The 27,260-nt window shown below is 38.8% G+C and overlaps 1 protein-coding gene across 4 annotated transcripts in view; it reads right to left on the bottom strand.

Moving 5' to 3' along the window:
• The window catches only part of LOC150091107 (neuroligin-4, X-linked-like), a 600,809-nt gene that overhangs the window by 12,112 nt on the left and 561,437 nt on the right, over positions 1 to 27,260 (bottom strand). Inside the window, exon 7 of one of the 4 annotated variants that reach the window (XR_016546982.1) lies at positions 14,823 to 15,086. The exons of 1 other annotated variant lie outside the window; for it this stretch is intronic. Coding sequence is in view for 2 of the 3 variants with exons in the window: in XM_090374327.1 (XP_090230453.1) it covers positions 14,823 to 15,091 (269 nt within the window). In the remaining variant the exon portion in view is untranslated. Of the gene's footprint in view, positions 1 to 14,822; positions 15,092 to 15,117; positions 15,163 to 27,260 lie in introns of those variants that run through there. 2 more of the 4 variants (XM_090374327.1, XM_090374336.1) reach the window with 2 other exon arrangements.

Below are 27,260 nucleotides of genomic sequence, written 5' to 3' on the forward strand. Positions count from 1 at the left end.
TGAATTTCAATTATATATATTCCAGATTTGCATGCAGAACAAACATCGTAAAGAATTTACACTTTATAATTTAGAGTAGTCAATTTTTAACGGTAATTACAGTAGTAATTACTGTTTTACCTTCTAATTTACAGTAGTAAATTTAAAGGCGAAACATTAATGACAGAAGGGATGACAATGTTACTATAATTCTGTCAAATGTAAAGGTTCCTGAAAGCTAATTTATCGGTTTGTTGTTTATTTAGATGTGCCGAAGCAGCGAAGGTAAGAACCAGCCTCTAAAAGTGTAGATTGAACCTATTTATGACCCATTTACTCCTTTTGTGGAATAAAAAAAAAAAAAATGTAGAATTTACAGGAGAGAAAACTATTCAGCCTTTGCTCAAGACATACAACTGCTTTCTCGAACAGTAAAGGAAATGAAGAAAAGTGAGAAAGAACTTTAAAAGAGGACTAACAGAAAGCTCAGGGAATAAGCATTTATGCCATCCATAACGCAGTCACATATATAAACGTACCTCCTGAATTCAACAGATCCTATCAAAATGTAAATTAAATTTCACAACTGAATACGAGTGTTAATTTTTCTCTGTACTTATAGTATAAGGGGTCTATCTCTGTGGGTACATTTTTAATGGGTCAGAAAACTGCACTGAACTGCCTGTAGTATACAGTTATGAAAATCGATTCGTAATCTACTGTGTTTTTGCATTTTAAAATTATAAGTAAAACATTAGGCATGCATAATAATCTATGGGAGGGGGAGAAAACTGGCGAAGCGACCATCACAGAAAATATAGAAATTAATAAAGAATGAAAACAAAACTTTCTCTCCCTGAGGAAATTCTTTTTCATTGGCTATTTTCAAATAGATAACTTGCCTTACTAAAGATAATTGTTGTCTTTATTGTAGCCTTCATCTGAGAGGCATAAACCACCTCACATAGACATTCTGTAATTTAATTATAAAATGGCCAGACAAAAGCAGATATTTTCGGTAACGACAAAATGTGAGATTAATTAACAAGAAATTAGTAAGGAAATTATGGAGTAGAATGTATGCTATTTATAAGTATTCTGCATTTAAGTATTATTATGCAACAGAATAAAAAAGATTATATAACTGATATTAATAGTAGTAATAGAGGCATGTGATGCAAGAAAGCAAACTTATATAGCATAAGACAAAAAAAAAAAAAAAAAAAAAAAACATTTCACACATCTATTCCCTCTAAAAGTTTGTTCAGTTCCTCCTTGAATTTATTTAAGCTATCAACTTCCACAACAACAACAGATGGAAGTTTGTTCCAGCAATCAACTACCCGCTGGCTAAATGCAAATTTCCGCACATCTATTCTACAACTGTCTTTCCCCAATTTGAATTTATGCCCCCCCTCTCAGTTCGCAATCTGAGCAAGAGGAAGAACTCGATCAAAATTGCGCCTGCTCAACTCATTCAAGGCCTTATACACATAAATCATATCACCTCGTAGACGACTAGTCTCCAAACACTGCAATTCGCAGAACTTAGGCCTTTCTTGGTAAAAGGACCCCATCGTTCCCTCACCAATCTCGTTGCCCTTCCCTGTACTCGCTCAAGCAACTCTACATCCTTCTTAAAACGAGGCCTTCAGACCTCTACGCAGTACTCAAGGCGTGGCCTGACCATTGCCTTATAAAAAGAGATAATCATCTCCTTTCCCTACTAGAAAAATACCTGTATATCATTGACAATATCCCATGATCTGCTCTGGCAGCCTATCTGCGCTGCTCAGAAAACTTCATATCTGATTTGTTGTTGTTGTTTTGGTTTTTAGGAGCATTAGCAACTAAGGCGATATTGCTCCGGGATATGCGGTGGTCATTCCCTGACCTTTCCGCATCCTCCCTATTTGGTGGTGACGGGCTCGAACCCCGGTCTAATCAAGAAGCGTGTGCTACGCACTGCTGCTCCTTCCCACCTGGCTACGGAAGCGCCCATATCTGACTTCACAATTCTTCCCAGGTCTTTATTCATTTTCTACCACCCTAAGTTTAATACCACACAGTTGGTAGGTTTCTCTGGGGTTACATCTACCCATATGCAGTACTTTGTATTTGTCAATGTTAAACTTCAGTTGCCATTTCTCAGCCCATCTGCCCAACTTTTCTAGATCCTGTTTTAGTAGCACACTGTCCTTACTGTCATTAACAACCCCGCCAACCTTTGTATCATTCTGCAAACTTCGACACTATGCCTGATATACCTTCATCAATATCATTGATATATATACAAAACAACAGAGGACCCAACACCGAACCCTGTGGGACGCCACTAATAACATTAGTCCACGAAGAGCAGTGTCCATTGATTACCACTCTGTCTTCTCTCACTCAACCGCCCTTTTATCCATTGTAGCAACTTGCCCTTAACACCATACGTCTCTAATTTGTACAGTAGTCTTCCATGCGCAACAGTATCAAAAGCTTTCCTGAAATCCAAGTATATGATGTCAAAATTATTTTCTGAATTCAGTTTCTTTGTAACCATATCACAGTATCTAATCAAATTTGTCAGACAAGACTTTCCCTTAAAATACTGTGTTATTTTATATGAATTATCACTGCAGTCTTGTCTAGATGATCCTGCAATGTTTCTTTAACTGATTGACTCCATTATTTTTTTTTCCTGGAACAGAAGTTAAACTAACAGGTTTGTAATTACTTGTGCCACCCTTTGATCCCAGTTTTGTGAATTGGGGATACATTTGCACTTCTGTAGTCCTTGGGGACTTCTCCTGAGACTGCTCTCATAATTATGGCTAAGAATTTGCTTACTTGTCTAACCGCTTCCTTTAATTTAACCGGATAGATCCCATCCACCCCAGGTGTCTTTCTAACTTCAACAATTTCTCCTCCACAGTTATTACAAAATCATTAAGCTCCCTGTTATAGTTTAATAAGCTTCTGTCTTCCACTTCCCTACAGAATTCCACATGCGTAAATGTAGATGCAAAATACCCATTCAGTTTGTCAGCTATCTGAGCAGGATCCATCAGCAGTCGAACCATCGATATCAAGTGGACCAATCTCATTCACCCCCTTCCTTCTCTAATTTATATAAGTACAGAAGTTCTTCTTGTTTTTCTTAGCATCCTTTGCCAAAGGTTTCTCGTAATATGCCTTCGCTTGCCTAACCTCCTTTGTGACTCGATCACAGACTATCTTATACCTACCATACGCTTCTGTGTCGCCTGATAATTTATATGCATCCCACATGCATTTTTCTGCTCTGCCACGCGTCCCATTAGTTCATCTGACAACCATTTAGGCTTACACCTCAAACATTATTTCTTAATCGGTATGAAAAGCCTAATAGCTTTCACGATTAATTCCTTGAATTCTTCCCATTTAAAATTTTCTGTTGGTAACATCATCAGTTGGTCCCACTGCTGCATGGAATTTAAATATACACTAATATATATACTTAGTGGCCAAAATAGTGAAACTCTTCTGCCAGAGCGCGAATTGCCTAGCTGTACACAAAACAGGAGGAATTGACAATACTACATACAACGCTGCCTAATATGAATCTCAGATGTCGATTAATAAACAAAGATCCATGCATTAGGCGTAGGTAGGAGAATTATTTTCTGCATAGATGTGGCAAATCGTTCGTGCGAGGCTATTTAGAGTAATGAATTAATTTGTGACAGTGAAGTGAAACCCTTCATAATGTCCAAAACTATAACGTGAGAAGGTGGGTAATACAGCAAATAAACTAGTCCTAGTCAGAGAACCTTTTGGCAGATACCGATTGTTTCAATCAAGTCAGTGTAGAGCGCTAGTCAGGATAGAATATACATCTTAATTGCAGCATCATATAAATACGAGGTCAATTTTAACAGTACAATGTATTCGAGGGTTTAGTGTCAGACAACGTTAACTACAAAACTGCATTTTTGTTTTGGGACGACTTTAACTTTATACAAATAACAACGTATATCATGTTACAGAAATGTATTTCTCTAGTAGTTTATTAGTTAGCTTGGGGTATAATCACATTTCCGGTAAACCAAGAAAAAGTTATTTGACATTTTCTTGGTTAATTACAAAAACGTTTACTGCAAAATCATTTTGTAGTTAACGTTGTCTGACACTAAACCCTCGAATACACTGTACTGCTAAAATTGACCTTTCACAGCATATGCTAGGGGTTCAGCATCAATAACAGGCAGAGTATGATAAATTATTAAATATAGAAATGGATTAAATATTAAAATAAAATAAGGATCAATACTACGTAAATACAATAACAGATTTTCACTATTCTTAAAGTAAGGCTACTTTCAACAGGGACATTCTCTGCTCAAAAATGAAAATGATGCTTTAGCCCCAATAGATTCCACTACATATTTTTATGTATAGGAGGTTCGCGTATGGAATTACCGCATGATTTGCTTCAGCATATTAAGTCAGGGATATAGAGTGTATTGGTGAAGGGACCGACAATTTTTGTTCCACATGTTTAGCTGAACAATTCTACTTAATAAAAAAAACATTGTAGAAGATATCGTGCACCAGACTGCATTATGACATCAAATTAAATCAAATTCTGTAAGAAACTGAGACCCGAAGGCTATAGAGCCAGCGTGCATGGGATATCCTTGAACTTGGTGTCATTTTTGAACTTCTGTGTCGAGCAGCAAGCAACATTAACGCATGGAATTTCCCAAGTCGGAAATTTCTTCTATCGCGTTTGTAAATGGTGAATTTTTGAAACCTGGTTTTCAGTCACGTAAGACATAACGATTCCACCATTTTCCACAGTGTATTTCTATGCCCAGGAACAAAATTTATAGATAGAAAGATCACCGCTTCATTATCTGAATGTCTAGAATGTTAGAAGTATAGCATTCTAGAACACAGGCGCAGCTGATTTCAAAGTGTTCAGTGAACACTTTGCGGCAGTCACTAATGTGAAAATTTTAATTGCTGCAGTAAGCATCTACTACAAAACATATCGTGCAGTAGTGTTGTGAAATTTGATGAAGATTTCGTTTGGTGGAATATGAAATAAATCAACAAAGGAAAGAGAAAGATAATTAACGGTGACAGCTAATGAATAAAATTAACACTCGAACGATGTATGCAATTAAAGGAAAATTAAAGCTGTAAAAGAACATGAACGTGGAAAGGAAAGGTTAAGGAAATGTGAAGGAAAATAAACACTTGTAGTAAGGGAAGAGAAAATGGCGAAAATGCTAAAACATTTACTTAGAAAACAACAGAAAAACACATTTTTCAATTAGTTAGTTGTTGTTATGGAGGTTTAATGGCACATAAGCTAATGTGCCTTCAATTAGTTGGTGTTTCGATTTTATGAACACACGTGACACTTTCGCAGGTAGCAATAGCTAACGATTGCAGTGCTTCTACACTGTGAAAATGGACTGGGTTTGAATTTTGTCAAGATAAGGGGATTTTTATGGGCTTTTCTCATCTCGGGTTAGTAATCTCAATCTTATGGCAGAAGACTGCGAGACAATTCTAGTTGATAAACAGGAGAACTTCTTTGCTTTCCAAAAGCCTTTGCAACTGTAATATTTCTTAGGCAGAAGACTCCTCCGCATCTGTAAGCCTTGGATTTGTAATGCGGTATGGTGTATGCCGAATTACCTAAAGTTCTGTGAAATCGTGGAGGTCTGAGTCTGCTATATCCACTGCAACTCCAGCTCCTTGTGCTGGCATTTCTGTTCTCGGCAGCTCCTGGCGCTGCTGGCTTTCCAACAGACTGTGAACAGATGTAGCTCTTTCCAATGAAGTTTGGACTTAGTCTGAAATTTAATTATATGTATATTTATTTTTTATGTAATTTGATTACTTTCAGTTTGTTCATATCAATCTTTTTTGGTCATGGCAAGTTTTTACCCTCCCTGTACTTGGGCAAACAGGAGAGGGAGTATATAAGAGTACTGCTAAATTATGTGTAAGTGATAGCGGGTTGCTATTGGTTCGCTGGGACCGCTTTAAGTAATAAATATCAATATCGTGGCCTAGTTAGTCGAGTTTATGCTACAGATGCATAGCTCTAACTTCGTCCAGAAGCTCATTTTTTGGTGGAACAGTATCACAAAATAGACTCACTTTAGAGACAACACACTTATGCCTCAAAGCCGTGGTTGTTTTGCCTCAAGAACAAAAATATAATTAGGAACACATGAGCTTGCTTGCTACTTAATCATACAATGATTTTATCAAAGACGGCTATATGTGTGAAATGGGCATTTTATAAATGTTTATAAAGTATTTGTACATGGGATCATTAAGTGATTGGAATTCTCACTGAGACGTTAACTGTTAATGATAAAAAGGATTTCCCAATTAGTTTAAATGTGACAGATGACTTGAAGGAAACAATACACTAAACAAAAAAAAAAGATTTCTTTGATAAAACAGTTTAAATATTTTATCTTCATGATAATTTATTCAGATATATTCATTGGAGATGAGATCCAGTCCAATCCATGATATTACTTTCATATCCATCGTAATATCCTGACATTACATTTAAACATAGTTGGATCACTCTTCCAGTTTGTTAGTTGCGTTCTCATAAATGTTTTGCCTTCATTAGAGGATTTTTTTTCTGAAAGAACTTCTTGTAATGAAACTTTAATTCTTGAAAGAGGGAAGGAGATAAGCTGACACGACAAAATTCGCGGCCCAATCATCCAAAGAGCAATGCAATTTTCTCTGCCAGTGACGCAGTAATCTTAACTCATGAAACTTGGATTACTAGAAATTGATTACTTTGAGCTGTTTCTACAGAGATGATCCTTAAATTCCATAGCGTACCGGGGAAGAATTTGGAACAGACAATGCACGATTTTGCAAAGGTAAGTACGGTTAATAAGGTCAAAATTATTCAGGTGTAGCAAATAGGCATTTATACATGTAGGTGTGAAAGAATTTTTAAATCCACTATATTTCGTCGATAGGTTTTATTAAATTATAAAATTCTAGACAATTTCTACTTTCTGGTATGTAGACCTACCGAACTTTTTACCTGCGGCTACAATTGTCAGTGAAGATGTTCCTTTTAGTCGTCGTTTAAACTAGAATTAATTTACATAAAAATGGGAAGTGTTCGAAATTTAATGGAACATTTTAAACGATGAATAATACACTGCTGAAACAAGAGGACTGAAGTTAGTGTTTATTATCCTTCTACTGTTATTACATGAATGGTGAGTATATAAATAGTATACTCCTACTTTATGATTCAGTTTTGCATTGGTCCCGATCTATCAGATGTGTACGATTTATCAATCTTTGCTAATTTTTCATTTATTTATTATTCCCTTTCCGCAAACTTCTATTAGTTATTCGAAATCTCTTTGAGCAGATGTGCAATATGAAATAAAGAAAAAAGAAAAGAAAAAGATTATGAAATCAATATCATTTTTTTATATTTTTTTCATAAAGGTCGGACCCATTCACATGATTCCAACTCACAGCATTACCCTGCGGTTAAAATAAACACATCATCCGCGATAGAACACGAAGTCACGAACTCCTTTTTTGCACAAAGTGTAAACAAAAAAAAAAAAAAAAAAAAAAAAAGGCTGGATTCCTGTTCATTTTTGTGTATGTTTAATACACATAAATAAATAAAACAATGTTTTATTTATTTTTATATATAAAATAAATAAAAACGTATGTAGAAGTGCGTATTTAGAAACTTTTAAAACTTTGAAAGAAATAAGTCTGAAATTGTTGTTGCAAATAGATATATACCGCACGCACAAACCAACAGTATTAGTAAATTAATAAGAGGAGTTTACCTCAATATAGTACGTGGAACACTTCCGTATGATACCCTCCAGAAATTAAAACGGAAAAAACGAAAAAAATCGACAACTTACCGGTACATTAAAGTAAAGTATAAATAATTAAAGTAAAATATAAATAATCAATTTAACACAATTCAAAATCAATTCAAAACAATTAAAATTCAAATTAACGCAATTAAAAGAATTCTTTTAATTGCGTTAATTTGAATTTTAATTGTTTTGAATTGATTTTGAATTGTGTTAAATTGATTATTTAATTATTTATATTTTACTTTAAATATTTATACTTTACTTTAACGTACCGGTAAGTTGTCGATTTTTTCGTTTTTTCCGTTTTAATTTCTGGAGGGTATCATACGGAAGTGTTCCACGTACTATATTGAGGTAAACTCCTCTTATTAATTTACTAATATTATTATCAACGTAGAACATATTGAGTATTACAGCTCTGATTCATACTATCAAACCAACAGTATATATCTATCGGATATTTCAATAATGTTGGATTCAACATTTAATGGAAATCACAAGAGATGCAGAAAAATCTTTAAAGATGCTGTAACAGTCGTTCAAGAGTGTGAAAAGCACATATCCTTTCTAATTTTTACATGCCTTCGAAATGGTAGCAAATTGAAGACACTTTCTAAATGAATAGAGATTAAAAAATCCTCCAGAACCAGTATCCTTGGTATTTGATAACGATTAAATGGTATTGCTAGGAAGTGTTAATGAAAATGGTGTCTTGGACTGGGTGTTTATAGAAATTTCGTTTTTCCTTTGCATATAAAAGAGAGCAAATGAAAAACGAAATTCGAAGCGATCGACAAGCGAATGTATATAGACACCATTTAACGGACAACAAATAAAGAATTTTATAGAGGTAGTTTGCAGTTTTAGAGGTAGTTAGAAGTAGATTTTATAGGTAGAGATAGTTAGAGGCAGATTTTAGAGATAGAGGTAGTTAGAAATTTTCAGAGGTAGGTAGTAAATAAACAAAAATAAACATTTTTGTTTGGGTCAGAAACATACAGAAATCAGATGTAAGTGCAGAGGTCATAAATGAATAGAAGTTATAAAATGTTCCACAATTTTTGATTTTTGTGCATTTCCTTTCTAACAGATAATGCGTAATAATTCAAATTCCACTCTCAAAGTTTAAGTGCAAATCCGTGCTCTGAACGCTTGTAACACAGCAGTTGCGAACATTGTCCTTCCTCACCGTGTGGAAAAGGCCTGGATTCGAATGCATTCAATAGGGGAGGAAATTTTATAAGCTTTTCTCCCAGATTCAGTATGAAGATTATCGTAAGATTCGTAAGTATTACACTTACAACAAAATGTACGCAAAAGGTCTTCTGCGATTTTCTCTCTGAACTCTTTGGCTGCTAAAATCTAAATCAGCTATTCAAGAGTTTAGGTGGTGTATTACTTGTTATTGTTGACCAAAAATTGAAACTGCATCTGCGACTTCACCCTTGTCCAGGATTGAGTTAACTATGTCGTTTATTTCGGGGTTTAAACTTTTATGATTTATAAGGTTATTTTCCTCAACTGTTGTAATCGGAGGTTTTACTGCACAACAGCAGCTAAAGGCCAGTATGCGCCAAACAATGGTAGGAGATATCAGGTGTTATTAAAAGTGAGATATGTGCATTATGTGGGATTTAAGCATTAAATTATGTCAGAGCATTTTAATTTTTTTTGGAAAGTAAAAAACTGCATTAATGTCAGATCTGTTGTCTAAAATTTATTGCAAAGTAGGGATGATTTGGGCTGCATGCCTTGATAAGAATGTGGCTTGCTGTATAGAGAGGGCAGTTAACTACAATGGTGTGCAGAACTTAGAGACCAATACTATTTCTAAAGGTTACAACCACAAAATCTTTACTTAAGGTACTCTTTACTGATGAGAGTAGATTCAGTCTCAGCAGCGATTCTGGACGTCAGCTAATCTGGCGAGAGATTGGCACACTGTATCACCCCGCAAACATTACTGAAAGCGATCGATATAGCGGTCGAGGCGTTATCTTGGATGGACGTACACAACTCCATACTGAAAGGTGGGGGAGGGTACTATCGCGCTGCAGCTGTTGATATGCTTTAGGAAAGTGAGGACATTGTTCGTATGGATTAGCCTGCCCATTCCATCGAACACATATAGGACGCTCTGGGGAGACGCCTAGCGGCACGTCTACACCTACCAGAAAATGTTCACCAGCTGAAGATGGCGCTGCAGAGGAATGGACGTTACAGCAAGAACTAACTTATCAAAAACATTATTCTAAGTATGAACAGGCGGTGCAAAGCCTGCATCGACATTTGGAGTGGCCATATCTCCTCATGAGGATGACTTCTTCCATTTATTCCCTCTTTGGTAGTGATGCATCTGTATCATGGCAGCCAGTGCTATTTTGCCATTTTTGAATAAAGTCCCTCTGTACCATTTTGTTTCCGTTGTTGTGTCGGTGTTGTTTCCTTCATCTCTGTACCTCACGAGGTTCCTTTGGTATGCTTTTCCCATATCCTGGCCACTCCTATGAGAATCTACAGGTGAAAACCTGACTGGTCCTTAATTTCTTCACACCAATATATGATATGCTAGACTGTGACTTACGCTTGGTAGTTCGGACAGAAAGGCGGATCTGAGGAAGAAAGAACATAAAAGTGAGTAAGGTGTGTGTGTATGCCCTATTCGTAGTTTTGCAAGCGTGACTTCTTCCTTTCGATTGAAGCGGAAGCTAGATATGCTAGATATAAGCGGATGCCAGTAATTTATACTTCGACTTAGTACAAAACTTTTATAGTCTGTGGAAAGGGATTTTGAAAGAAACGTCAACTGGTTCCACAGTAAATTTGCTGCAGGAACAGCATTCTCATTGCCAGGTATTGCCATGTTGGCTAGCGACACAACAAAATTTTACTACATTGATGTCCATTCTCTAGGTCAGTCAGCAAGTTATGAATATTGCCAAGTAGGTAGGTGTGATGTTTCTTTGGTTGTTGTAACCAAAGATTTTTTGTGTTTTGGTGGACCTCGTAATCGTTGAAGCGAACCGTTTCCAAGACTCTCTTTTGCTAGCTCTAGGTTTTTTAAACTGCACTAGAGCAGCAGCGGTTATGTTTCTCTCGTTTGCATTTGATATTCCACCAGGTTTTGGTCTTATTCGATGACTTATGGATGATAGTTTTGGTATTGTTGCTTCAGTGATCTACCATATTTGGTTTGTCATATAAGCAACGGTAGTATTAATTGATACATTTGGAACAACTGTTTTTTTCTAGGATTGTTAGCTGCCTATATTTTTTCCAATCATCTTTTGCAAAGTTCGATTTGGCTGTCTGATTATGGCAGGGTGGTAAATTTGCTTCTATATGACAAATTATTGGGTAGTAGTCACTATCCAATAGACCATCATGAACAACATGAAACTGTGGGAAAATGGGCTGGAGAGCATATCGAGAGGTTAATTGCTGAACTTGTCTCAGAAGGCAATGAAAATAAATGGGTAATGCAGAATTCAGTAGCGTCAGATTTAACTTATCAAGTAACTTTATAATATTTTTCTCGTTTATCCTATCACCCCATAAAGGATTATGTGCAATAAAATCCCGCAAGATGCAAAAGGGGGAGGGTGCTGAGATACAAGAGTTTTAAGATCATTGTAAGAGATATCTTGGTTAGGGTGAAGATATAATGAGACAACGGTAAGAGAAAAACGAAAAGATATTCTAGCGGTTACTGTTTCTAGTATTGTTTGTAATATTTCGATGGTTTAGTGTCAAACACGTTAACTACAAATCATTTTGTGGTCAGCGTTTTTGTAATTAACCAAGAAAGTCATTTGACATTTTCTTCGTTTATTGGAAATGTACTTACAGCCCAAACCAACTTGTAAAGTACTAGAGAGATACAGTTCTATGGCATAATATGTTTTGTTATTTGTATAAAGTGAAACTAACGTTATCTCAAAAAAAAAATGCAATTTTGTAGCTGAAGTTGCTTGACCTTCGATTTAATGGTCGGTAAGAAATATTGGAGCTGACTACAATTGCAACCCATCCATGAGTCGAATTGGTTACACGAGAAACTAGGAAAGGGAACTTTTCTGTAGATAACACTATGTTCAAGTGAGGTAATATAACAGAAGCAGTTAAGTTAGTTTCTCGAAGGAAAGAGGCAATTGGGTTATACTGGAGAAGGAGAGCCCGAATGTTATCAATGTTGCTGCGATATACCCTCTACAATTCCATTGAAGGAAACTGGTCATTATCTGGGAGTGCGGTCCTCAGTTTCTGTCCAAGGGCGATGGTGAATAGGTTTTCTTTTCGGGAAGTACAGTCTTGTCTCCATCTCTTCCTCTGGGAAGAGGTTGAGAATTGATTCTTCATGGTCAACGTTTCCTTCCATTTCCATGCCTAATGAGTCATTTTTAGTAGTATTATCACTTTTTGAGTACTTTGGGTATACTGTTCGGCATTATTAGTATGCCGAACAGTGGCTGGTGTGTTAACAGCCTTGTTTGTCTTAGATGTTTTACTAGATAAGGGCACACTTTCCAAAATTGACCGCGCCTAGTCTAACATTGATTTGTTTGGAGAAAATTTTACTTCTGTTTGAGTACCAGTCGTTCTTCTTTGGACAGTAGTGGTTACTGGAGCTGGCTTTTGAATTACTTGAGTGTTCAATTGTGCCTGTATCGATTTTTTGGCTTCTTGGTACGAGATGTTTTGTTCGGCTTTGACCGGTTGAATGTTTTTCTTTTTTTCCAGGGGGGACCAATCTCTGGAGTAGGCAGTATGTGGGCCGTTGCAGTTTGAGCTGCTCTGTTTTACAGTCCGAGTAAATGTGCTCGCGTGAACCGCAATCAGCACAAGTGGCTAAACCTCTGCACACATTTAGAGAATGTCCAAATTTTGGGCATTAGAAACAGCATATTGGGTTAGGAATACAGTATACAGTTTTATTTGACAGTTGAAATACTCTGCTTTTATCAATTTTGGAGGTTTTGGGCTATCAAATGTGAGTAATATGTTCCGAGTTGGAACTAGAGCATTGTCTCGTTTAGTATATATGCGCTTTATATCCACAATTTCCTGTAATTAATTTTTCAACTCTTTATTTTGATAGATTTATGAGATCCTACTCAGCTATCACACTTTTAACAGTGTCATCATTTTTTTTTTTTTTTTTGGCGTTTAGCATTGCATGAGTTAGAGTCTTCTACCTCATGAGTATTCACTTTAGGATCCCTAGATTCCGTAGGGGATTTCATTTTGCTCCTTTTGGCCCTGGAAAGATAACTTTTCTTTCCAGGTTTCTGGCCACTCCATGGGAAGGCGGGGGCAGTGCCAAAAGGGTAACCAACCTCCTGAGTTAGTTTCGTTAGTACTACTAACAAGAAACAAAAAAGATATATTTCCTTTCTGGAATCCTGCCTACTTCTAGCAGAAAACCATTTGCTTCGTGCACACACTATAGAGGTCGCTTAGAATCGCTTGGTTACACTAATAATCGTTTGTCACCCGGAGCCTTCCCCAAATGAAACTCATTTGTACAGATTTGTATAAATGAGATTTAAATAACAGACTTTATTTTATTTATATCCGTTTCCCAAATAGACATGGAATTTGTTCAAGGAGTCTAAATAGTACAAGAAATAATAAGCACACATTCTCTTTATTAGTGGATTCTATTTCTCTCTCTCTCTCTCCTAGAATAATTATCAAATACAGGTTAAATCCACACTGTAAACATTACATTTATAAGTTATTCATATTCATTCACAGACTTACTGCTGATATTCAGCTTGAGATTAGTTTAATCCCTTACAAGAATAACAGCTCTTTCCAAGAATATGCGACATCTTCCAATGACAGGCAAATTCGCAACCTCTTTGATGTAAATTGCTAACTGAAACCATGATTAAATTATTCAGATCCTTTAAGGATTTGAATAATTTAATTATTGTCTTCAGTTAATAGAAATTCTCATTGTTTTACCTCTTCGTTATTCGCTCTGTTGTTATTCTGTTTGCAATTATCCTATTTGCACAGACACTGTGACTACACTTTATTATGTCAAGATCGATAAGGCATAGCTACAAAATTAAATAAAATGTGTGTTCTGTTTTTTTTTTTTTCTTTTTTTGGTTCAACTTATTTCTGAAGTTGAAAATCTTAATTAAATTATTTCAATGCAAAAATAAACAGCATATTTTATATATACAGCTGCTACTTTTCTGCTCGATTTTAAATTCAGTAATAAAAAAATATCTTATAATTATTATTCTTGAAAGCATTATACGTCGATCCTTTCAACCTAAATTTAAAAAATATCTTAAAAGCGATTTTACGTCTTTCACATTAAACAGTGTGAAATGATTACTCTGTAAACCGAACATAAAAAAATCGAAGAATTTCAAGATAAACAAACAGGTGTATTTGTCCAACAAAATAAACTCAATGAAGATTCAAAGCCTACCCCATTACATTTTGAACATTAAAAATGGTTGAATAATAATTACATTTTCTGACTAAACAACAATTTAACCTCTCTTGTGGTTAGCAATAAGCACCACTACGCGCTAACAATTTATAAATCCTTTAAAAGACAGGACAAGGATATTAATGCTGTTGTCCTCGAAATCCTACTTTGCCAAATCTGTCACCCTGCTTAATTAAACTACATCCGAGTTAATTATCAACTAAAGCAAGAATTAAACGCAATGTAATGAAGGTACGTGCTAAACCCTAGTGCACACGCATATCTCATCCCCGTTAAGTGCATGTACAAAACGGCTGCCAGGCGTGTCCGTCATGCTTACTACAGAACTCACGGAAGTCTTCGCCGTGAACAAATTTACGTGTATGTAAAGATAAGTTGGTGTTTCTCTGCCTGACGTACGCATACAAAACTGACACCCAATTTATCGCCACGCCGAATGGCATGGCAAGAGCAGATCTCGTTTACCACCGGCTACTACTTACATTGTAACTTCCTGTGGTGGTTGCCAGCTAGGAATCCCGGGCTCCGTTGTCGCGAGAAGAGGCTGCGCTTCAGGGAGGGTATCCTTCGGAGGAGACTTCGTATTTCCTTGAAGGGGAATCTTCTGAGGCATAACATTTAGCGTTTTCGTCGGTGAAGGTGGTAGGCAGTCTCGTGGTGGACCATATGGACTCATCATGTTGGGGGCCTCCTTCAGTATAAATGATTTTGGCACATCTGGGTTCAGTTCCCCGTCGTCGCTGGTTCTGGCCTTACGAGAAAAATACATGTTGGATGGGCTCGTAATGGTGTAAAACAAATTCATTCGATATCACAGTTTGTCTAGATGGATATAAAATAACCAAATTAACCATACCATCCATCAGATTACAGCAAATAAAAAAATTCTACATAATTACAGAAACACCCTTCCTAATTGTGCGTAAAAAACGAAGCTTGTAAGGGAAAAATACACTTAAATTTCAGATCCATTTCTTGAAATGACACATCAACACAAAACTTGCAATTTATTTTCCTAACCCAAAAAAAGTTAATTCTGCTGTAGATCTTACAAGTTAAAATAGAAATATTTGTTTTGCTAAATAAATCCAGGTAGGGCAATGGAAAGTGAGGTTAGCATTAATGCCCGAGTATTAATTAAAGATAGTAAATGTTAAGATTTGATATTTAGTTTAATTGCAAATAAGGTTAAAGTTTGAAGAACACTGGATTTAGAAATGGACAGTTTTAGGCGTGGGAATTAAAATAGTGGCAAAAAGGTAAACAAGTAATTTAAATAATACAGGAGAACAAACAGAGACAGTGCAATGACTAGAGACGGTGTGCCATTTGAGAACAGACGTGAAAGGGTTGCTGAGGGAAAGAACAACAGGACGTGAACGGGATTTAAGAAGCCTCTCCTTTGATCTAAGCCACTGTTAGAAATGAAACAGGAAATGAGTGGACGTCCAGTGTTCGCGCCAAAATAAAACAGCGTCACGGTGACTGATAAATATGGGTAAGCTGGCCCATATTTAGAGAGAAAGCGTGAAAACGAAAATGAGCGTTTTTGGAGGTTACCCGCAAACATGAAAGGTCATACTGCCTTGTGAAAAAAATAAGACATTTCTAGAGAGGGGTTAGTTTGTGCGCTAGGGAAACAGCTGGGGAGAGTTATTTTGGCAAATAGAAAGGAATGGAAAATTAAAGAGAAAATGGGGATTGGTTGGAGTCCTTAGGGGGAGGCGTTCCAAACTTCAGGGAAAAAGTAAAGATGGGGGGGGGAGAAAAATAAAATTGAGAGTGTGTCCATTCTGTATGGTGTGGTCTAAGAGGAGAAGGTCGTGAGTTGCTGGTGGAAGTAGAGGTAGGCGAGTTTGGTAATGTAGGACTTGTAGAAAAAGTCTGAAGAGTAGATCGCGACGGAAACGCTCATGGGTTCCAGCTCCCACCCGTAGAGAATGAGCCAAGAGTGTACACATGTGCCTATATAGCCTACCTGAAATGGTGCGTCCTGTCTGCCACTAAGGAAAGCAGAGTGCCCAAGAAAAGGGAGAAACCCAGAGAGCCACATAACTGAAGTAAGCCTGTTCGCCACGGAGAAACCCAGAGTGCCACAAGACTGAAGTAAGCCTGTCAGCCAAAAGGAAGCCTGGACGCAAGGAATGTGGGATCAGCGGCCATCTCGGAACGCAAGTCTGTTCCTTGTTTTTTATTGAACTCCGAACTGTTAGACTTAATCTGAACTCCTGTTAGAAATTGATTAACAGTTCTTTCGAACGAAGTTAAATTTGAAATAGGCAAATTAGTGCTAAGGTTGAGATACTGTAGTTTGTTATGAATGTCGATGATTATGAATTAATGTAAGGGTGGTAGAGGGGATGACTAAAGAGTAATAGTGAATTAATAGTGAATATTACTGATGTATGAGAATACCTGTTGTAAAATCATTTCATGTGTTAAAGGCTAGAAACAAATATTCTAAAAGAGTAATAAGAGCTGAAGTAAATATTACTGATGTAAGAGATAACAAAAAATTGGTAATGCAAGAGTATGATTGAGTAATCATCGAGGATTCAAATTAAGTAAAATACAACTGATACAAACTGATGTTAATAATTCGTAAATTGGGAATTGTTGATGAGAAAATGTACGTGTATTGTGGTATGGTATACATATGTATTTGGAAATTGGCATGCTTGTATATAATTATATGTTTCTTTTATGTAAATGTTATCTTTAATGCTCATTAAAGGTTTGTAAATTTTTGTAAAATAAATGTGTGTCTTTAATGTTCTGCTAACACACACACACAGCGCTTTACACACCCTAGAATTGGGAATTTTCTGAAAATTTAAGTCAGATTTTAGTTTGTGGGGTGGGCTTGTGATGTCAGTAAGTGTTCAGTGAATTGCAGTTAATAAGTTATAATTATATAATATTCATTCATATCCCCCTACACTGTATTAAGCATTTAAAGAACTGCTGATACCAAATAAATCCAGTGATCACGAAACGATTGGATGGAATACAGTTTAAACTCGATTAAAATTTTATAGTTAATAGGTATCTTAAAATCGTTTTGCAGTTACTCAATGAGTTGTTTTCTCATGTCTTGATCACAGAAAATACTGCGACACTACATCATTTAAATGGCGACAGTGCAGAAGAAAGCAATGCGCGTGTTCTGGCTGTGGTATACCAAATCTCCACTGACTATAAACAATCATTTTCAACAGGAATTTCAGAAAGATCCACCTAGGGAACAATAAATGAGGCGTTGGTTGAAACAGTTTCAAGAAACCGAAAGTGTGCTTAATCAGCAAGGAATAGCTAGGCCTAGTGCATCTGCAGATAAAGTTTCGGAAATTCAGGAAGTGTTTACCCGAAGTCCTACAAAATTTATCAGCCAGGCAAGTCTGCAGGTGCAAATACCGCGAGCAACATTGCAGAGAGTGATACGCAAAAGATTAAAACTTTGTTCTTACAAAAAGTGCAAATCGTCGAGGAAATTACGCGTCACGACAAATCACAACGAGAGGAATTCGGTGTTCACATTCTCAAACGTACAGACGAATATGGGCACTTTCTGTATTTTTTTTTTTTTTTTTTTTTCAGTGTTGAGGCGACATTCTACTTGTCTGGTAAAATTAACAGTACACAACTGTTGCATATGGGGATCTGCAAATCCCAACACAGTTCGAGAACACGGAGGAAATATTTCCAAGGTAAGCGTGTCGTGCTCACTGTCCTTCACTGGTGATTGGGCCATTTTCTTCACTGTAAACACTGTAAAATCCACAAATTACCTATATATGCATCTTAGCTGGAAGATAACTAGCCACATGTGTTCTATCAGCAAGATGGGGCACCACTACACTGGAGCTTGCATGTGCGCCATTATCTCAATAAAAATTTCCTAATCTATGGATCGGCCGGGATGGTCCCATTTCACGGCTCCTCCTTTCCTGGTTATCACACCTATGGTTTCTTTGTATGGGACTACATAAAGGACAACGTGTATGCCAATAAATTTAACAACAACAACGCAAAGTTAAAAGATCGGATCGAACAGGAAATAAGTTCATATCTCTAAAGATGCTTCAATACACTTGGAATGAAATTGGCTAACGTCTTGACATTCTACCCAGGGTGCCCATGTGGAGTTGTACTGAATTTGAGTTGGACTGATTTATCAGTCAGTAATACAAAATCGTTTCACAGTAACAGTGTATTAAATGTTTCTCTAAAGTTAATTTTTCCAAATTATCATATAGCGTTTTCAAGTTACTTGTCCGCGTATAAAAGATGAAAGTATAAGTATCAAGGAAGGTTTGCAGAGTAGTCATAACTTTAAAAATTTATTAAAGACGTCAATTCCTGTCCTCTTGTAGAGAGAATAACATCTCAACTACTTAATTTTCATCAAACTGAGAGAATTCCACTGGCAAGGAAGACTATTTCCGAATTCCAATCTACATTTAACCGAGAAATTTCAACATGCTGGAAGGATTTTCGACCTTTATAGACTAGATCAGCCATTCATATTATTAAATATAATAGTAGTAGAGAATACGTATAGGAGGGAATAATCATAAATGAATATGTGATTACGGATTGTCGCTCGGCCGTTGCCTACAAACATCATATATATACTCTTCTCATAAAGTTCAGAACATGGTAAAGTATCACGTACAAAATTGCACGCATTTTGCCAATCTGAAAATGTAATTTCGTAAAACTGGTCATTCAGAAAACCTGGCAATTCTAACTGATCAATATTGATCGGTTCTTACAGAAACAATTTTCACTAATTTCAAACAAATACGAGAAACGGTGCAATGTGAATCAGACTACAACTATAGAACTTTTAAAAAAGTTTTATCCAGAGAAATAGCATTCTTTACAAATTAAAGATAATGTGTAGTCAGCTGTAAACGGGAATTTTATCAGTTTTATTTCTGTTTCATGATTTTTCAATTAGCAGACAAAATGTTTCTTTCTCAGAAAATCTCCATTACAAAACAACAGAAGAGCACTGAACTCATTTTATTTTTTTTATTATATTTTAAATAATATGACCAAAACGAAAGTTAATTAGTTAATTTCCATGGATTTTAAATTTCCAACTGTGTTCATCTAATCGCGGAGTTTTTAATCTAGACTTAATATTTCTTTTGTAATGTTTGTAATATACTGAATCATACTATGTTTCAAGTTTTCAGTATGAAATCTTCTGCAGAAATAGAGCAACAAGATGGTTTTTAAATACGGTGACGTAACACGTTGAGTAACGTCGAAGAATTCTGAATTTATTTATCCTGCAGAAACTTGGCGCAGGTCTGTAATTATGTCTTATCCATCTTCTTGAAAGTGTTTCTATTTCCGGTTTCTTTGAAGACGCTGTTATGGTAACAAATTTCTATAACACATTTTGATAATGCTAGGCAGCGATAATAATTGTAACTCCATCCTTTTCGAAGATTAAGATCTATTACTACCGTAGGCAGATATGACATACTAAACTGTCGCTCGGACGAGATTCAGCTATCCCTCACGAATAGCATAAAAGTTATTTTTACCACACCAAACCGAGCTCTGTTTATTGACTTCACCGTCACAATTAGGTTGAGTTTCATCTGTTATGAAGCTCAAGAAAATAAAGAACACGCCATTCTCCTCACACATTTGAAGTAAACATTAATGAAAATGGTTGTAACCTATGTCAACTGAATTTTACAATGAATTACATTCAGAAAACAATCAGGCCTTCACACATGGGATATATTTATTCTCGAGCATTTATCCTTAAGAATTTGTGAAGTTCTTATGACCGATTTTTGTATATTCTACTGAATGGTTCCATATATGACTGCAGCCATTTCTAATGTTGCAATGGTAGTGAGATTGTAAAATGATTTATTTTTTAAACAATACAGCTCATGACATAAACAAGTGATTTGTGAAAAAAAAAAAACAGTTTCAGAAAAGAACAATTTCTGAAATCTACATAAAAAACTGAGTTCAAAACAGCTATTAGTTTACAAACACCGAAAACAATGCAGGGTGATTCATTTGTTTTCATTTGCAGTATGTTCTGTTGGGATAAAGTGTGTTTTCTTCACGCTTTGAATGAACGGTCGCACTGCGGTATATGAAACGTCCAAGGTGGGACTTTACGAGAGGCAGTAGGCTGTATCTTACCAAGGTCACGTTGCTAGTCAGTGAGTAGGGAGCGAAGGCGTATCCCTGTTGATGGGTTTGTAGATGGAAAACTATGTAAAGGTGCTCCCATTTGTGTGTGCGAGAAAAGTCCATTCCAAGTAGGATTGTCCGGTTGCCCTTTGAATTTTACTACGTAGTTTAACAAAAGCATTTGTCTGCGTAGATGCAAAGGAGGTTTCATTTGCTTCTGCATATAAGCTCTGAACTGCCAACTTACGGTATGTCCCTAGTGCAAAACGAAGAGAACTGTGGTGTGCGGCATCAAGCCGAAGTAAACAACGTGGTATTGCAAAGTTGTGTGTAGACTGCAGAGCCGTAGTCTAGACGTGACAGTATTAGTGCATGGTACAAATGCAGTAGTGTGTAAAGGTCGGCTCCACATGTTGTGCCAGATAAGATGTTTTGTTTTTTAAGACAAGTAATCCGGAACTATTTACAAGGAAGGTAAGTTTTTGATCAAAAAATCACACCAAGAAAGCGGACACTACGAACCACTGGGATTCCGGGTCTGGATTTAGGTTAGGCTTCCTACAGAACTGCATTCTGACAATCCTTTTGGGTGAGAGGCGAAAACCGTTAGTTTGGGACCATTTAACAACTTTGTTGATGGCACCTAGCAACTGTCTTTCTACCATTCGCATATTAGGGGAATGGAAGGAGATACTGAAGTCATCGGCATACACGGTAGTGAACACTGCTTGTGGTAGGTCCTGAGTTATTAAATGCATTATTATAATAATAAAACACGCCTGCGTGCTCTGGATTCATAATTTATTTATTTTTGTTACACAGAGCATTAAAACTATGATAAATGAATTAGCTTTCGGCTGGGTGGCAGCCTTCATCAGATTAAAATACTTTGAATGGCAGTTAGAATAGAGATGCACTGCCAGGATGGTACGTGAGACACGTGGTTAATTGTTTGTTGATGTTTGTGGCTGTGACGTATGGTGGTGACGTGGCCAGCGTTTGTCTATGGACAGAATTACTGTTTCTGTGATGGGGTTAAGTTGACAACCACTGTTCCTGTTCAACGAGGTATCCGAGCATTTTATACTTAACGATTCCAACCAGGTGCGCCTTAGGTAATGGTGGGACTTGTCTACAACCACGACATCGCGGTGTGGGTCGATGTCGTGGTGGGTTGTCCAGACATGCTCGGCAATAGCTGAGTGTTCTACATCCGCCAAACGGATCGCCCTTTTTATGTTCTGAGAGGCGTTTCTCCAGACGACGACCAGTCTCTCCAAAGTAGCAGCTCGTGCAGTCACGGCAAGAGATGCGATAGACCACACCACTCTGTAGAAGGGTGGGGACAGGTGTTTTTATGTTGGAAAGGAGAGAACGCAGTTTCTTGCCTGGGAGTTGGATGCACTTTACCCCATGCGATCTTAGGATTCTACCGATCTGCTGTGATAGGTTGGGGTAGTATGGGATGAATGCCCTCGTGGAAGACTCGTCACTGTTGGCGTTGCTGTTGGTCGTCACGTTGTCGCGTGCTTGTAGATCACATCTGTTAAGGACATCGATGGGGTAGCCACACCTCGTAAGGTCTACTTTGACTCTGGTGATCTCTTTGCGCCTTTCATCTGCAGAGCTGGAGTGTGTCCAGGCGCGAGTTAGCAAGGTTCGGGCGGTTGAGAGGAGGTGGCCCCGTGTGTGTGCTGAATGGAAGTTGGTAAATTGGCCAGCACACATAGGCTTACGATAAACCGTCGTCTTCAAGCATGTGTCTTCGCGCCGGACAAGTGTATCTAGGTATGGTATAGAGTTGTTCGACTCCAGCTCAACCGTGAATTTTATGAAGGGCGACAGTGAGTTGAGGTGGGTTAGGAGTCGCTGACTTGAGTCTCTAGGGATCACTACGAACACATCGTCTACGTAGCGACACCAAAAGGCGATGTGATCCGGTGCGTGTGTAAACGCACGTCCCTCTAACTCCTCCATCACGATGTTTGCTGTGACCGAGCTGACAGGGGAACCCATGGCTGTGCCATGTATCTGCTGGTAGATTGAACCATTAAACATGATTGCACCCCCTGTTAAGCACAGTCTGAGGGCGGCGGAAATGTCATCAGGCGTCAGCTTAGTTCTGTCGCTGAGGGTTCCATCATTGTCCAAGAGTTGTTTTGCGCAAGAGATGGCAAGTTCCACAGGGATGGAGGTAAAGAGTGATACGACATCGAACGATGCCATGACTTGATCTTGCGAGATGGATATAGTGCGGATCCTTTCTATGAACTCAACACTGTTGGAGACGGTGTAGGTGGTCTTGCCAACTAGAGGAGAAAGAAGTCTCGAGACAAATTTAGACAGCTCGTAAGTCGGTGATCCACAGCAGGATACAATAGGTCTTAGTGGCGTGCCTTCTTTGTGCACTTTCGGCAGGCCGTAAAACCGTGGGATCTGACACCCGGAGGCACGGAGGTGATTACGGGTTGACTGTGTGATTTTCCCTTGCTTCAGCCAAGTGTTGGTGAGGATATTCACCTCTGACTCCCATCGTTCCAAAGCCTTGTTGGGGTCGATGGTTAGGGGTTTGTAGACGGTAGTGTCTCGTAAGAGCAGTAAGGCTTTCGCCATGTAATCAGTGTGGTTCATTACAACTGTACGACGGCCTTTGTCCGCCGGTAGAATGACGATGGACGAATCCCGTTTCAGTGCCTTGAGGGTAGAAATCTGTATACGGCTGAGGTTTGAAGAGACGGGGCGAGCATGGTGTAGAACTGCTGCAGTCTTTAAGCGGATTGCGTTGGCTACATCTTCTGGGAGGCGTGATAAGCTTGCTTCCACACCCAAGGCGATGTCGGTGATTGGTGGGCGCTTTGGAAGAACGGCAAATGTCATGCCAAGGGTCAACAAGTTTGTTTGTTCTGCAGATAACTGCTTGTTGCTTAGGTTCAATACGAAATCCGTGCAATTTGCGGGAGGGGCATTACGCTGGCGCCGAAATTGACGGGATTCATTAATCAAAGTATTGAACTTACGTTTCTGTCGGGCACAATAACGATCTGATTCTCTGACGGCCTGGCAACATAAAGTATTGATTACCTTGGTGTAAATAGGATCGGGAATCAGAGCCTTAAGGTAGGCAAGTAGGGCTGCTTTGCTCGTTGAAGCACGTTGTATGTCAAGATGGAGGCAGCCGATCCATATGCGTAGAGTTCTGAAGCCGAAGTTCCGACAGGCACGTCCCATACGCTCACTAGGAAACGGTTGTTTGTAGCGAAACCCTTTCGGTATAATCCAGTTAGCTTTGCATCTATGTGCAAACCTCAGGTGTTGCCTGCTACGGGCTATGAAGATAAAATCTTTCCTAAGCACCCACCAATCACCGACATCGCCTTGGGTGTGGAAGCAAGCTTATCACGCCTCCCAGAAGATGTAGCCAACGCAATCCGCTTAAAGACTGCAGCAGTTCTACACCATGCTCGCCCCGTCTCTTCAAACCTCAGCCGTATACAGATTTCTACCCTCAAGGCACTGAAACGGGATTCGTCCATCGTCATTCTACCGGCGGACAAAGGCCGTCGTACAGTTGTAATGAACCACACTGATTACATAGCGAAAGCCTTACTGCTCTTACGAGACACTACCGTCTACAAACCCCTAACCATCGACCCCAACAAGGCTTTGGAACGATGGGAGTCAGAGGTGAATATCCTCACCAACACTTGGCTGAAGCAAGGGAAAATCACACAGTCAACCCGTAATCACCTCCGTGCCTCCGGGTGTCAGATCCCACGGTTTTACGGCCTGCCGAAAGTGCACAAAGAAGGCACGCCACTAAGACCTATTGTATCCTGCTGTGGATCACCGACTTACGAGCTGTCTAAATTTGTCTCGAGACTTCTTTCTCCTCTAGTTGGCAAGACCACCTACACCGTCTCCAACAGTGTTGAGTTCATAGAAAGGATCCGCACTATATCCATCTCGCAAGATCAAGTCATGGCATCGTTCGATGTCGTATCACTCTTTACCTCCATCCCTGTGGAACTTGCCATCTCTTGCGCAAAACAACTCTTGGACAATGATGGAACCCTCAGCGACAGAACTAAGCTGACGCCTGATGACATTTCCGCCGCCCTCAGACTGTGCTTAACAGGGGGTGCAATCATGTTTAATGGTTCAATCTACCAGCAGATACATGGCACAGCCATGGGTTCCCCTGTCAGCTCGGTCACAGCAAACATCGTGATGGAGGAGTTAGAGGGACGTGCGTTTACACACGCACCGGATCACATCGCCTTTTGGTGTCGCTACGTAGACGATGTGTTCGTAGTGATCCCTAGAGACTCAAGTCAGCGACTCCTAACCCACCTCAACTCACTGTCGCCCTTCATAAAATTCACGGTTGAGCTGGAGTCGAACAACTCTATACCATACCTAGATACACTTGTCCGGCGCGAAGACACATGCTTGAAGACGACGGTTTATCGTAAGCCTATGTGTGCTGGCCAATTTACCAACTTCCAGTCAGCACACACACGGGGCCACCTCCTCTCAACCGCCCGAACCTTGCTAACTCGCGCCTGGACACACTCCAGCTCTGCAGATGAAAGGCGCAAAGAGATCACCAGAGTCAAAGTAGACCTTACGAGGTGTGGCTACCCCATCGATGTCCTTAACAGATGTGATCTACAAGCACGCGACAACGTGACGACCAACAGCAACGCCAACAGTGACGAGTCTTCCACGAGGGCATTCATCCCATACTACCCCAACCTATCACAGCAGATCGGTAGAATCCTAAGATCGCATGGGGTAAAGTGCATCCAACTCCCAGGCAAGAAACTGCGTTCTCTCCTTTCCAACATAAAAACACCTGTCCCCACCCTTCTACAGAGTGGTGTGGTCTATCGCATCTCTTGCCGTGACTGCACGAGCTGCTACTTTGGAGAGACTGGTCGTCGTCTGGAGAAACGCCTCTCAGAACATAAAAAGGGCGATCCGTTTGGCGGATGTAGAACACTCAGCTATTGCCGAGCATGTCTGGACAACCCACCACGACATCGACCCACACCGCGATGTCGTGGTTGTAGACAAGTCCCACCATTACCTAAGGCGCACCTGGTTGGAATCGTTAAGTATAAAATGCTCGGATACCTCATTGAACAGGAACAGTGGTTGTCAACTTAACCCCATCACAGAAACAGTAATTCTGTCCATAGACAAACGCTGGCCACGTCACCACCATACGTCACAGCCACAAACATCAACAAACAATTAACCACGTGTCTCACGTACCATCCTGGCAGTGCATCTCTATTCTAACTGCCATTCAAAGTATTTTAATCTGATGAAGGCTGCCACACAGCCGAAAGCTAATTCATTTATCATAGTTTTAATGCTCTGTGTAACAAAAATAAATAAATTGCATTATTATGTTAAATAGAATGGCACTTAGCACTAAATCTTGTGGGACCCCTTCTTCCTGGATAAAATTTGAAGATCACTGGTTGTCGATTCTAACTTGAAATGGGCGGTGATTTAAGAAGTTTCTGATAAACTGTTGCAGGTGTCCGCGTAGTCCTAGATCATATAGGTTTCATATAATACTATCTCCTAGTTGCGTCAAAAGTTTTTCTATGCCAGAAAGAACCATGACATGGCGTTGTTTTCTACGAAAAGAACGCCATGTCATGGTGCTTTCTGGTCATGGTTCTTTTCGTAGAAAAGAACGCCTGATCAGTAGGTCTAGAATGGATCTGCCTTCACGGAAACCACATTTCACTAGGTTAAGGAAGTTATTTTTAACTACAAACCAGGTTATGTGGGCATTATATATATATATATATATATATATATATATTATTTTTTTTTTATTATTTTTTTTTTTTTTAATTTTATTTTTTTGTTTTTCCAGTACCTTGGGAATAGTGGAGACATATTTGCGGAGGCTGGATTTGCGAGAAACAATAAAGCTGGTTGCACATTATGTTTCAGTGTGCCTAATACCTTAGATGCAGACTAATGACTTGAGTTCACTATCTAACGAGGGCCCTTGAGTCCATCTACTAGATATGCAAGAGGAAACTTAGCCTTAACTGATTTTACTCAGGCGCCAAACACTAACCGCCATATACAGAAGACCTTAACGGAATGATACAAACCAAACCTGCAAATAGCAGCGAGACAACACAGAGGAGCCGACTATACAGACCTTGGACTGACTACAAAAAGCACTGGAAAACACAAGTGATAATATATTGTCTAACCACAGGGGGCATTATTACCGCCAATGGAAACGAAAAACACCTTTAAATAATCAGAACACCAGAACAAAGGGACACTGCCCCAAGATCTTGCAGCATAGACCCACTACATAAAGACAAAAGGTAGTGTAAAGATTAGTAAACATCACGGAAGGAATAAGTCCCCCATAGTGACAGCCAGACTTGATTATGACCCCAAAATAATGACCAGATAATAACGGGACTCAATGGCCAGCTCTTCAGGGCCTGCAAACTGACGGAGACCATATATGGTGGCGCTCTTCGCTCGGGACAGCCCATTGGTGACCCAAATCTGCACTGTCTTGAGCGGATCTTTCTTCCCAAACTCCTTGGGGGGGGGGGGGGCTTGACTCTCTTCCCCTCCCCATTTTTCTCACTTTGGTGGAGCACGGGCATGCTTCACTGCCCGCAGGGGCCATCTACTTTATCGGCCCCTTACTTCCAATTTCTTTCCCCAGTCTTCAGTCTCTCCCAAACTTT

The sequence above is a fragment of the Mastigoproctus giganteus genome, chromosome 1 (genome assembly GCF_048544385.1).
Source record: "Mastigoproctus giganteus isolate SK-2022 chromosome 1, ASM4854438v1, whole genome shotgun sequence".
NCBI classification, from domain to species: Eukaryota; Metazoa; Arthropoda; class Arachnida; order Uropygi; family Thelyphonidae; genus Mastigoproctus; species Mastigoproctus giganteus.